Source organism: Aethalodelphis obliquidens, unplaced genomic scaffold, assembly GCF_003676395.1.
Source record: "Aethalodelphis obliquidens isolate GAN/ISIS:26980383/991018 unplaced genomic scaffold, ASM367639v1 scaffold86, whole genome shotgun sequence".
NCBI lineage: Eukaryota > Metazoa > Chordata > Mammalia > Artiodactyla > Delphinidae > Aethalodelphis > Aethalodelphis obliquidens.
In genome coordinates, this window is record NW_020838030.1 from 2,626,150 (window position 1) to 2,639,903 (window position 13,754).

Sequence of the window (13,754 nt, forward strand, 5' to 3'; positions counted from 1 at the left end):
TAACTAACAATTATATCCGTGAGCTTGTGCAAAAACCAAGGCAGAAAAGCTTTGTTTCCTTTGAGGAACTGGCAGAACTTTTCCTTTTGGGCATAAACCCGGCATTTAATCACGTTTCCCTTTAGCTCACGCACCACGAGGTCAGAACAAGTTTAGGACCCAATGGATGATACAGTAACCCTTCACGTATATTTTCCATGGTCACCTTTCCTTCCTATGAACATATCTCCTATTTAAATTGTATTTAAAGTATTTGGCAAGTCAGCTCAAATTCACTGTGTAAGGGCCCACATTTAAGTAAATATCTAAACACCTATTTCTCAATTTCTGGGGATGTGGTGCAGTGGAAGGAGACCCTGTACTGGGATGAGACTGAATTCGGGGTTCTGTTTTGGCCTGATCTCTGCCACTCCTAATTGTGTGGCTTTAAACACATTAGTAACTTCCCTGAGCCTCAGTCTCCAAAAATCATAAAATGAAGACACGAGGGGAAATTAAAATCTCCTCTAGCCCTCATATGCTATTAGCTATGATCAGTTACACATCCTTCACCTAAGATGCATCTGGAAAGTGACACAGCTTGAAAGCAGCTCCGACCCCCAACTCAGGCCATTCAGATGCCTGACTACGATGGAGGTGCAGCTTAGGGGTTAAAAGCATAAACATGGTATCAGTCAGACCCCAACTCAAGGCTCAGCAATGCCAAGACCATATGATGACACTTGTGTTTCAATCTGCTTATGGAAAATGGGGGTAATAATGCAGGTGGAGGTGCTCGAAGAGTTACCCATGATAATAGAGATTACGATGATAACAGTGTATTCAGAGGGGAAAATGAAATAGTTTTACAAAAATGCCTCCCAGGTAGAAAGATGAAAGCTTCAGAAGTCTAAGAAATAGTGGGTATTTAAAAAAAAGTCTGAACGAAGAGGGAGAAGAGAGGAAACGTGCTTTCTTACACTAACACCAGACGTGACGTGCGGAAGGAATGATAGAGTCAGAACACAGTGATCAGGGCAATAATCAATTTGGGCAACCACTGTAACTACTAGGGAACCAGATACTCAGTGTCACCCTACAAGTCACTCGTGAACTACAAAAGGAAAAGCGCAGACACCCGACAATGGCTGCCCTATTTTAAAAAAAATTATTTTTATAAAAATAAAACACAATAAAAAACGGCATCACCAGCAGTAGGACAACCTGACATCAGGCACCCCTGGACGTGGCCCAGTGAGGACACACATCACCCGTGCTTGCAAAAAAACGGCAAGCCCGAATCTAACCACGAGGAAGTGATCAGACATACCTAGACTGTGGGACACCCTACGGGACTCTTCAAAAAAAGTCAACGTCACAGAAAACAAACAGGTGGAGGGACTCTTTTAGATTAAAAAAGACTGAAGAGACTGCAGTGGTTGAATGGTGGCCCCCAAAAGATATGTCCACGTCCCAATTCCTGGGACCTGTGAATGTGACCTTATTTGGAAAAAGGATCTTTGCAGAGATTGGAGGGATGCAGCCACAGCCAAGGAACAGCTGGCGCCACCAGAAGCTGGAAGCGGGAAGGAACGGAGGGAGCACGGCCCCGCCAAGGCCGTGGTTTCAGATTTCCGGCCTCTAGACCTTCTGCTGCTTTAGGTCCCCAGTTTGTGGTCATTTCTCATGGCCTCCCTAGGAAACTAAAAGTGGTAAATGCACTCAATGTGACAAATGAATCTTGAGTGGAGCCTGTCAAAAAAATCAAAAACCAAACAGCCACAAAAGACATTGTGGGGACAAGTGGGAAAATTGAAATATGGACTGGATATTTTTATGATATTATATTACCGAATAATTAATTAATATTAATGAATAATCAAGAATGAATTGTTAATTATTCTGATTAATATTAATGAATAATTCTGATTTCTCTTAGGTATTATATGATGCCATAATTATGGAGGAGAATATTCTCAGGAGTTGCATGCAAAAACACTTATGATTTAATACGTATTATGTGTGCAAATGTGGAAAATGTTAACAAAAACATTTAAAGTCTGATTAGAAGAATAAGCCAAGAGGGTGGCTTGGGAAAGAACTGAAGATGGGGATGGGAGGAAGGTGCGCCTCCCTGCTCTGTGAGGAGCACGGGGCCCCAGGGCCTCTCCCTTGGGGCAGAGCCAGCCACCAGCTCTGGGCCGATGCCACGACCAGCAATGGTTCTTCTCTGGACATCCTGTAACTCTGCTGGCTTCTAACGGCTCCCCTCCTTCTACCTGTTTTGCAACTTCTAATTTGCAGGGAGCTGGGGAATCACATGATCAAACTCAGTCCACGTGAACCCAAAATTGGAATGGGTGGGAATGCAGTAAGACAAAAATAGAAGGCTGGAGTTGGTTTTCGGCTTTCTGGCTGGCAATGTTAGTCAGGTGTGGTGGGAAGTACACAGAGCTGGGACCCAAACAGCCCTAACCTCTGTACTTACCAGCTGTGGGACCCTCGGCAACTCCCCTGACCCTTCGAAACCTCAATTTCCTCAGCTACTGAAGGAGGTGAGCGCCACACGCCTCACGGAGCGTGAAGATGAAATAAGACGGGAGAAGAAAAGCACCAAGGCACCTGGTGCTTTTGGCACCTGGTCACCATACGAGCCGGCAGCAGCTTCTGGGGTGGGGGGGATGTACGGAAAGGCTCCCAAGCGATTTCTGGCCTGTTTTCAGCACAGGGCAATCAGGGTCAACTGGCCCCGCAGCTGTGCCTGATTTGAGATCTTATCACCTGTTCCAAGCGCTGCTCCTGGAATGAAATCTGATTGACAAGACTCAGTCAAGGGAAGGGTTTCCCTGATAAGATGTGAATTTCCTACCGGCCCTTTGTCACGAGTCATTACCTCTGTGAGCAGAAACCATTGTTAAGGGAGCACATCCTGGGTGTAGCCTGTGTTCTAGGGTATGTGTGATCACATCACTCGCCTTCAAAATTAAAATGATACTGTTAAGAGACCAGCAGCACCATGTAGCCGTGCCTGGAGAAGAGGTCAAGTTTAGGAAGCTGCTCTTCGCACCCCAGGCTAGCGCAGCTCCTGAATTCTCCCTAAAGCGGGAGATGTGAAGACACCCTTCATGGCACTGCTGGGCTAGAAACCTGGTCTCACGCTAATCACACAAGCAGCTCCAAGGGCACGATACACCCCTCCTGGGGCAAAGCCCTTGGGGGGTTGGGAAACTGCAGCTGACATATTTCTTTTCTTTTTAAAAGTCTGTCCATCTGTCTGTCCTTTCATCCAGCCTTATAAGGCAGTTTATTTTTCAATGCGGAAAGTTTTCTCTACTCACCATCCACAAATACGGCTTGAGTACTGAAAACACACGCGATAAGGTATGCTTACAAGGCACTCAACAGAGGTCCCTTCCCTGGCAACGTTTTGTTTTTATTTTTTATAAAGAAGATGCTGTCTTATAAAGATGTTGTTATCCATGTTACATGATGAGTGAACGGAAGCTCAGAGAGATGAATTGAACTCCCTGAGTTCACACAGGTAGTAAGACATGGAACCGGTGTGAGCCCGGAGCGCTCTTTCTGTTACCCCTACCTCCTCAGAGCGCATCACCGTGGCCTGGTCAACTGGAAAGTTCTGCTCAGGTTTCGCCCATTCGGTGAGCACACTGGCCTGCCAAGCGCTCACACGGAGCGGCTGTTCTCACGGGGCAGGAAAAGGAGAGCAGGGCGGGGAGCCAGTGACGGCAGTGCAACGGCTACGTCACTTATTGAAACGCTGTGACCTGTGGGCCACGCAATCATCTGGAAACCCGGCAAACTAATCTCGAGCTGGTCCTGATCATTCTGTCCGCAGGGCTGGTCAGGTCAGCTTCCCTAACTACTCTCTCTGCTTCCATTCCCGTCCCTTGCCTCCCGCCCCCCGCCGTCTATTAGTAAGAAAGTACACAAAGGTCCCACTAAATCAAGTTACTGAATATGTCACTCCTTTGCTCAAAACCTCCCAGGACTTCCAATAACCAGAATAACACCCCAAGTCTTTGCCCAGCCCCACGTGATCTTCCCCAGACATCACCTCACGTCACTCTCCCCCTCGGACCTCTAAGTTCTAGACGCACTGTCCTTGTGCTGCTCCTAAGTCCTGCCTCAGGGCCTTTGCACTGGCTGCTCCTTTGTGCCTTGGGTATTCTTCCCCAGACTGTCAAGTGACCTGTTCCCTCGCTGTAGTCACGTTTCTGTTGTTGTTTGGGGCCCATCTTTTCAGAGAGTCCCTTTCCTAACCACCCTAAGTTTCTTTTTTACTCTCTGTTCCTTTACTCTGCTTTATTTTTCTTAGTACCCTGAAATTACAGTACGCATTTATGTGTTTGCTTGTTCGTTCCTCACCCCTGCCCCGCCCCAGCACGTGAGCAGCTCCACCCAGGGAGCTTTGTCTGTCTTGTGCACCTCTGTGTTCCTGGCACCTAAGAAGATCTGGCTCACACAAGACCCTGAGCAATTATCTGGTGAATGAGGTGCTCAGCGGGTCCCGACTCCCTCCGATAAATAAAGATGAGGGAGGCAGTACTGTGTAGAAGTTCCCAAGGGCCTCGGCTCCAGCATTCAAAGCCCAGGCTTATGAGTTACTGACCCTGGAAACTTTTAGGGGCAAATGACCCTTTCTCTCACAACTTCAGTCTCCCTATCAGGAAAACGAGGATGGTGAGCTCTGATCTTGTAGAACTGCTATTAGGATTAAACGAGGTCGTGCACGTCAAACGTCTCCTACAATGCTTGGCACACAATAAGGGCTCAATAAATGTCAGCTGTGATTATCACCACAGTTCTACAATGATTATTAATGGCATTGCACACAATCTGACAGGTGAGACTACCCCAGAAGATAAGGGACTGCCCTACATCACACGATCACACACTAAAGGGAGGCGGGGGTAGGGGCTGTGGACTCTCTTCTAGGATCTCAGAGCGGAAAAGAGGAAAACATACCCTCCACCCCGATCCAAACACGATTATCTAAGGCAGGAGGACATCCATCATCTCAGGAAAAAACAGCAACAGCACATATAACCGATTCGATTTTCATCCCAGGATCTGATGTGAACCCTGGTGCTCACACCTGCCAAGCCAAGAATCACTTACGCAAATCTGTTCCGTACTTCAGGCCCGGTTTGGGCACCCAGCCCTTGCTTCGGAAGTGATGGTACGCCATGTACGTAGTCCTGAACGTAGGCTGAACTACGCGGAAGGCGTTCCAGAGCTTCACAATCGTTAAAGGCTCCTACGGTTGTTGGGGGAAAACAAAGCATTATGACATATGTATCCGCCCATTATCCAGCCGGTGAATCAACAACATCTATACTAAGTGTGAGCAGAAGATAAACAAACACGGTGCCCATGACAAAGGGTTTAACCACAAGATCCAGACCCGTGCTATCTAGTGTGGCGGCAGCCAGCCACTCCTCTGAACTTAGATGTGTTGCCAGTGTTAAAAGAACACTGAATTTCAAAACTGAGAATGAAAAAAAGAATATAAATGATCCCAGCAATTTTAAATATGTTGGGTTAAGTATACTATGTAAATAATGTAAATCAATTTCAGCTGACTTAAAAAAAAAAACCTTTTTAATGTGTCTACCAGAAAATTGAAAACTATGCATGTGGCTCCCATCTGAGGCTCCCATCATATTTCTACTGGACAGCACTGCCCCAGAGGACCTGTGAGAGGCCCCCTTGAGACAGCAACCCTGCAGACTGGAAACAGCCAAGCGAAGCGGGGGAGGGCAGCGGAGGGGCTGCTGGTGGGAGAACAGTCCAGGCAGAGGAATGGGGGCGGGCCGGGTGTCCACCAAAGCCAGAGGGCGCACGTTGCAGCACGCACAGACCCTAATGGGTAGCTGCGGTTTGCCAGGCCACATTCAGAAAAGCCAAAAATAATTCTGTAACATTTTTACAAAAACATGTTCCATTTATTCTTTGAAACTAGAACACTTATTGCAAGGCACAAGTTAGTAAGCCAACTGCTTCAAAGGGAATTTTGTTTCTAAGGTCGGACTTGAAGACACTGAGAACGGTTCAGAGAACATTCTGATGTGCCAACACAAAAACACAACAGGAAAGACCAGGTAAGTTTGGAAGGTTTTCCGCTTCATTTCAGTGCTGACTAAAATGGCCAGTCCTTCAGTTAGTTGGTTTACGGATCGGTCACTCAATGAGACTTGCTCAGTTTGTCTCAGTCTGAGATTTTAACACCATAAGTATGAGCTAGAGTTGGTTTTTTTTGTTTTTTCTTTTCTCCTTTAAACAAAACAAAACAAAACAACCGGTTGTTCCTAAGGTGGAAACTCCATATGTGTGTGGTCTTGAAATCCACCCCCCTCCAAAACAAGCAACAGTCTCGTGGAGAAGGCCGAACTTCCGGCTTGGACAGCCCACCGAGTTTCAGAGGCTGAGGGTTCTACAGAGCAGCTGGAACGCCCCGACAAATGTCAGTGAAGGCCCAGGGAAGGAGGTGGGGTGGGCTAAGGACGGCCCCCCTCTCAGACAATGGGTCACCCGTCAGCCAGACACCCGTTTCCAAACCACTGGGATACTCATGAAGGGGACTTACACAGTTAGAAGCGGATGAATGACAAAATACGTACCCCCAACAACAGAATAAAATGTATTTTCTCTGTTCTAATGTTCTGCTTACCTTTTTCATCTTAATTTTAATTTCACGTGAATTATTTTGAACAGGTATTGTATTCACATGGGCGAAAATTCAAGAAGTACAAAAGTGTACGGTGAAGTCTCGCCTTCCACCCAATTCCTCTACCAGGAGGCAAGCACTGGGATTAACGTTCTGCTGAGGGCGGCAGGATACAGCACAAAATCACGGGCTTTGGAGCTGTCCTGACATAGGTTCAAATACTAATTCTAACCAGACCAGCTGTGTGACCCTGGGTGAGTTACGTGTTTCCTCAGCCTCAGTTACCTCGTCTATAAAAGTCTTTACAGGCGCAAGTTGAGGACTAGAAGTACTGCATATAAAGTTCCTAACTCACCGCCTTTACCGAAGCAGGTGCTAAAACACGGGTAGTTTCTATTTTTGCTGTTAATTTTTGGTACCGCTCTGACAGATTTCCCGATCGTTATAGAAGATACTGCTATCCTCCTAGTCTCTGCGAATGAAATTCAGTCTGAAAGGGTCAAAGCTGGCTTTTGCCTGAACAATCCCAATTCAGGACCCAAAGCCGAAACTTAGAGAAAAAATTCAATTCCAATTTTATCCAGTGAAAGTGGACACATTTGTATTACAGCAATATGGAAATTACTACAACCTGCTTTTAACATCAGGGAAATTTTAAGTGGACTGGGTCTGAATAAAACATCTTACCTTCTCATAGTAGATACTTAGACATCCCAGAGCATAGACCAGGAAGAAGGCCTAAAAACAGAGCAAGCAGAAAATGCTCATCAGAAACTGCCACGTTGAGAAATTATTGTACAGACTGATTTCTCTTTGCGTTAAATACAAATTAATGTCCTTATCACCATCCAAATGGTCACATATTTTTAAACATAAATGGTTCATTCAAATTTCAAGGATTAAAATATGAATGTCATAAAATGGTTTAGAATCAGTACAACACATTTCTATGAAATTTTCCATGTATTTTTTCTTTATAAAAACACACGGCTAAACTGAAAAACGATGTAAATAGCAACAACAATAGAAACCTGTGCTCATTGGATTTTCCTCTGTCAAATGACCTTACTAAAGTGAGAAAAGAATTTATAGAAAAAAAATAAGTAGAAAATTGTGGAAAGTGGGCAACGCAGACTTGGTTTGTGTAAACCAAATGAGTTTCTTGGTCACTCTTGCTGTAAAGTGATTTCCGATCGAGTAAACCCCATCTTCCATTAACCTCATTAAAAGGCACCATGTTTCACTCACGTGGGGAGGCAAGAGGAACGGCAGACAAGGTCGGGCCCAGTTGAGTAAGATCACACTGACGTGGAAATAAAAATAACTTTCTGACAAAAACAAGACTGACAACAGCCAAGCACTGACAACAGCAAACAGGCCCCGGTGTTGGCTCTGCCTGTACAAGGGGATTAGGATCTGTGCTGATGTCTGAACAGCTCAGGTGAGGCTGGTCTGTAGTAGTCAGTGACGAAGAAATGGTGGCTCTAAATGCTACTTTCTTTTTTTTTTTTTGCGGTTCACGGGCCTCTCATTGTTGTGGCCTCTCCCGTTGCGGAGCACATGTTCCGGACGCGCAGGCTCAGTGGCCATGGCTCACGGGCCCAGCCGTTCCGCGGCACGTGGGATCTTCCCGGACCGGGGCACGAACCCGCGTCCCCTGCATCGGCAGGCGGACTCCCAACCACTGCGCCACCAGGGAAGCCCAACTACTTTCTTTTTTAACATGAGGATGGAAGATGAGATTTCAGGTACCCTGGAGGGACCTCTGGTGCAGGTGGCAGCAGGAAGGTGGTCCCTGCCCTGAGCCCTCAGGCTTCTGCTCCACCACAGTGGTGCTGATGGCTTTTTTCCTCCCCGCCCAGGGCTCAGGACTCAAGTGTACACAGGCTGTGAAGGTGCAGGGCTTTCAAGCAGTGACAAGGTCCTGCTAAGGAAACACCGTCCTGACCCTCAGGAATTGCCCCAATCCACCCCACCGTCATCCTCTCCTGGCCACCTGATGACACTTCTCTTTACAGCAGTGGTCCTTTAAGTGTGGTCAGTCTGGGGATCCTGAGGTCCCCATGACCCTTGCAGGAGCTCTCAAAGTCAAAACCATTTTGTGTGATCAAGGCATTATTGGCCTTGTTCATACTCATTCTTCCCAGAGGCTCCAAGACACGTGACACCACAACAGACTGAGCGCAGCAGCAGATGTGAGAATCCAGGGGACTTCTCTTAAGCCAGACCTTAAAGTCTTTGCCAAAATGAAAAACAATGCCACTCTTTTCACTGGATTTGTTTTGTTTTGAAAGAATAGTTATTTTAAATAAAAATATTATTTATGTTAATGTATAGTGGGTTTATTATCATTAATTTAAAATGAGTTAATAAACACATATTTAAGTTTTCATTTTAATGTATAATTTGGTAAACACTGATAGATATAATCCACGTAAAAATGCTCCTTGGGGTCCTTCAATAATTTTTAAGAGTACATGTGGTTTGAGGACTACTTTATTTATTTATTAAATTTTATTGATTGATTGATTTTTGGCTGTGTTTGGTCTTCGTTGCTGCGCGTGGGCTTTTCTCTAGTTGTGGCGAGCAGGGGCTACTCTTCCTTGCGGTGCGCGGGTTTCTCATTGCGGTGGCTTCTCTTGCGGAGCACAGGCTCTAGGCGCATGGGCTTCAGCAGTTGTGGCACGCGGGCTCAGTAGTTGTGGTACGTGGGCTTAGTAGTTGTGGCTCGGGGGCTCTAGAGAGCAGGCTCAGTAGTTGTGGTGCACAGGCTTAGTTGCTCCACGGCATACGGGATCTTCCCAGACCAGGGCTCGAACCCGTGTCCCCTGCACTGGCAGGTGGATTCTTAACCACTGCGCCACCAGGGAAGTCCCTGAGAACTACTTTAGTTCTACCCAGATCCAAATCGAGAGCTTCTCTGAAGATGTAGGTGGTTACCTGCCAGACCCGCTTCTCTGGGTCCAGCGCCCTGATCCTGGCCGCCGCCACCTCCCGCCTGGACTTCTGCAAAGGCCTCTGTGCTCCGGCCCCGCAGCCCGTCCCCTAGGGCAGCCCGAGCTACCTTCTCAGCACGTGAAGGCCCCTGGCTCCCAGGCGTCTCGTGGCACTCGCCCAGCGCTCTCCCTAGATGGTCGCTTCACTTCCGTCCCCGGACACACTGAGCTCACTCCTGCCTTCGCCTTTGTAACTGCTGCTCCCACACCCGGAGTCAAAGGTCCCTCCTCAGAGAGCTCCTCCCTGACCACCCAGTTTGTGTGACCCCGTTCCGATCGACTTCCTCAGAGCATTTACGTTCGCCTGAAAGTATCTTTCTTAAGTGTGTCTCTCCAGCTAGAATGTAAACTCTGTGAGACAGAAACTCTGCCTGCCGTGCCCTTGACCTAGAAGGGGCTCAATGCTTGTGCTGAAAGAATAAAGAAGCAGGTGTGGATCCCGCCCATGGTCTGGAGCACGTGGCCAGGCTACCCAGGGCAGGTCTCCCAGCTCCGTTTCCTCGGGGTGGACACTGTCCTGCTTCTCCTTTAGCTCCTGGTGACAGCCTGCTGCTTGCTCTCCTGTGGCCCACTACTTATTAACGCAACACACTGCTTTTTCAGATGGACACAGATGGTGGCCAAAAGGTGCAACAGAAAAGAAAAGGTGGTTCCTCAAAAAGCCAAGTCCTTCTTTTCCTTTCGTTTTCCCTCAACTTTCCCTTCTGGGTTCACAGTGGTAGAACAGGAAGATCCTCTGAGATAAGCAGACCTGGGCTGAAATCTCGTTAGCTTGGAAGTATCACTTAAACCCTCCCACTTCATCTAGAAAATGGGGATGATCAAGCCTTCTTAAAGACTTAATGAGGTTAGATTTCCTGAAGACTTACAAAGACCATGCTGGGAGTTCCCTGGTGGTCCAGTGGTTAGGAGGTGCTTTCACTGCCGTGGCCCAAGTTCAATCCCTGGTCGGGGAACTAAGATCTCACAGACCGCAAGGCACAGCGCCCCCCGCCCCCCGCCCCAAAGCATGCAAAGCACCTAACTGCTCAATTCATTTCGTTTCCCTGCCTTTCTAAGAAGACACTGTAGCTGGGAAAGGTTCAATCCAGTCCTTGCCTAGGAAGAGATGACCTCCTGGTATCCATAAGAATCTAAGTTCTTCAGAAACTTTCCATTATTCGCAAACACACATTTCCCTAAGAACTGATGAAACCAAAGCCTCGTTTATAACTGGCCTAAAATAGCTTTTATGAACCTCTGCAAGCTGCTCTTAGGCACTTATTATACATGGGGAGAATCTTAATCCAACGGAGTTGGCTTTATTTAGAATTAAGTCATCAGCAGACCGGGGAGGTCTGTGGAGGCTGGAGACTAGACCCTCGAAATCTCATGAGTAAGTTTTTACTGTGATAGTACTAATAAGACGGACGGATGAGCTTCATGATGGTTCAATGTCTTGTCACTAAATCCGGTCAGGGCCTGAAGCGCTGAAATGAAAAACAGCTCTCAGAGACAGATCCCTCAGTCAGCTCGCTGTTACCATTCTCAAAACCTAAGAACCGCTTTGAATCACCACAGCAGGGCTGCCCGTGTTCCTGAGGGCCATTTATGGAAACATGTTACACTGTACGGGTGGCACCACCAAACACGGGCGATTCATCCAAGGAAACCTGCCAAAACAGAGCTGCGAAGCGGAGCCAGGCCTAACTGCACGCTCCCTGGAAACTGCTGCAACACGTCTCTGGAATGTTCTCAGGAACCGAGCGGCCTCCAAGAACAAGCACCACCTCGTCTCCTGCCTTCCATTACTGTGGCATTTCTTCAGCGGGTGTGTGGGAGGAGGGGGCAACACAGTCAGTGAAAAGCATCAGCTGGTCCCCGCCTGGAGCAGTGAGGCTCGGCCCCCAGCTTCTGACACCGAATCCTCTCCCTCCGCCCGCTGCTGCTGCCCCTACAGCTGGGAGGCTGGCTGCCTCCTGACGGCTCAGCCCTCCAGCCTGCCCTCACCCGGACGCCAGCTCCGGTCCCTGCCACTCCCCTGCACAGCCGCCTGCAGTGCCCCGGTGCCACCAGGACCAGGTCAGACCCCTACTCATAGACGCGCCCTCCGTGATCTCCCCTCCTGGGCGGCCGCTTCTGGGACCATGCTGCATGCAAGGGCCTGCCGTCCCGTGTCCACGTGGCAATCCCCTATTTACCCTGTAACACCTGCAGGTACCACCAACCCTGTAAAGTCTTTCCAGGTGGCTCGCATCCCTTTGGAGCCCACCAGTTTCTGTGCCCATCCCACCTTGTACACATCCACTTAACAAATAATTATCAAGCGCCTCACAGATGTCAGACGTGGGGTACAAGAGGAGCAGTCACAGCCCACACACCACACGGTGTCCGTCACACTGAACTGCAATTTGTGGCTCTCTTAGGACCAGAGCCACATTCTGCTTCCCTCTGTACCGTTAGTACTCAGCCCAGTGCCCGGCACATAGCAAGTCCCTGGTAATCTTTTAGCTAAACACTGATTGCAAAAGGAAGAGTTCCAAGCAGCCACTAAGTAGCTTTTACAAGTGACTTAATAACGATGGTAATGACAGAAACAGCAGGCACAATGCTTACTGAGCATCTACGATACACCAGGCACGGTGGTGAAGCCGTCACGTGCACTACTTAATTCCAGAACGTATTATGAACAAGGTGTTACATCACCCTCATCTTACAGAGCAGAAATCTGAGGCTCAGAGAAGTCAAGGACCTAGAGGATGGTGTCCCCAGCGCTGTCCAACAGAGTAGCCACGGGGGCCTGCTGAGCGTCTGAAACGTGGCTGGCACAACCGAGAAAAGGATTTTTAATTTTGCACAATTTTAATTAGTTTCAACAGTCACATGCGGCTAGTGGCTACTGTGTTCCACAGCAGACTAAGCTGTCTCATTTGTAAACTGAGGAGATGAAGTAAATAAATCCCAACATCCTTTCCTGCTCTGAGAGCCCGTTCTTTGTACCGCTGGCCTCACTGCAAGGAAGGCAGCACAGCCTAGCAGGTGAAGAGAATACGGAGACACAGTCACTTCTCTGTGAACACATCTATGAAATGACCAGCGTGGACGCTTTCAACAAGCACTGCCTGAGACCAACAGATACGCCAAGCACTGAGCTAGATGCTGCAGGAGCCTCCGGACAGGCAGGAGCACCCCTGCAGAAGGGCACAGCCAAGGACAGGAGACAGAGGAAGGGGCACTGTCGTCAAAATCGGGTACAGTACAGACATAAGCAAAAAAGGGGGGACTGATGGCCGCGTGAACACAGGACAGAGGAGCCCCAAATCAGACGAAAAATATAAGGCAGGTTCAGAAAGCCACTTGCAGCAACTTTTGAGAACGCAGTAAAGGGAACACGTGTTAGTAATTCTGCAGAAGGAAATACCTAGAATCCATTTACGTAATTAGCAGTCGCTACCTGACTCGGGGCCTGCACCGAAGCCTGTGAAAAGCTGGTGAAACTCCATGAATATGCTAAAACCCACTACACACTTTAAATGAATGAATGGTACGGTATGTGCTCGGTGTCTCAATAAACCCGTATGTTTTTTAGAAGCTGCTAAAAATTAGTAACACAATATCTGGACAATCTGAAAACTTGATGTGAAAAGAAGTGCTCAGACAACCCCCTTGAAACCTCTGTGGGATGATACGGGGCAGGCCCGCCCTAAATGGACATCTTAGACTCGATGAAATGAAGGCCGAGGAGTGAAATGCAGGCATTTCACTGCATGTGGACTCTGCCTGCGGCGACCTCAGTACTGGACTGCACGCGGAACTGCATTTTGAGGTGGACTCATCTACGGGGCATTGCCCGGGCCCAGAGACCGACAGCTGAGAAGACGACATGCTGGGAACATACCTCTTCCAGGCTGAGCTGCAAGTACTCAAAGATCCTAAATGGATTTCTTCTGCATATCAGTCTCTTTTTTGGCGACATCTGAAGAGAAAAATAAAATATATACAGAACAAATGGAAGCACTGCATGTTACCTGGAGGAGGGCGCATTTTAAAACGAACGTTTTCTTCTAAATTTCCCCGATTCACATTTGTTGGATTAATCCGGTTAAAAAGTA

General features: G+C 47.9%; 1 protein-coding gene across 13 annotated transcripts in view; it reads right to left on the reverse strand.

The window, feature by feature from the left end:
- The window catches only part of LOC113613285 (peroxisome proliferator-activated receptor gamma), a 231,601-nt gene that overhangs the window by 27,009 nt on the left and 190,838 nt on the right, over window positions 1-13,754 (reverse strand). For all 13 annotated transcript variants that reach the window (XR_003430157.1, XR_003430156.1, XR_003430158.1 and 10 more), the window contains 3 exons: window positions 13,541-13,618; window positions 7,355-7,405; window positions 5,119-5,257 (listed from right to left, as the gene is read on the reverse strand). Coding sequence is in view for 5 of the 13 variants with exons in the window: in XM_027093889.1 (XP_026949690.1) it covers window positions 5,119-5,257; window positions 7,355-7,405; window positions 13,541-13,618 (268 nt within the window). In the remaining 8 variants the exon portion in view is untranslated. The remainder of the gene's footprint in view (window positions 1-5,118; window positions 5,258-7,354; window positions 7,406-13,540; window positions 13,619-13,754) is intronic.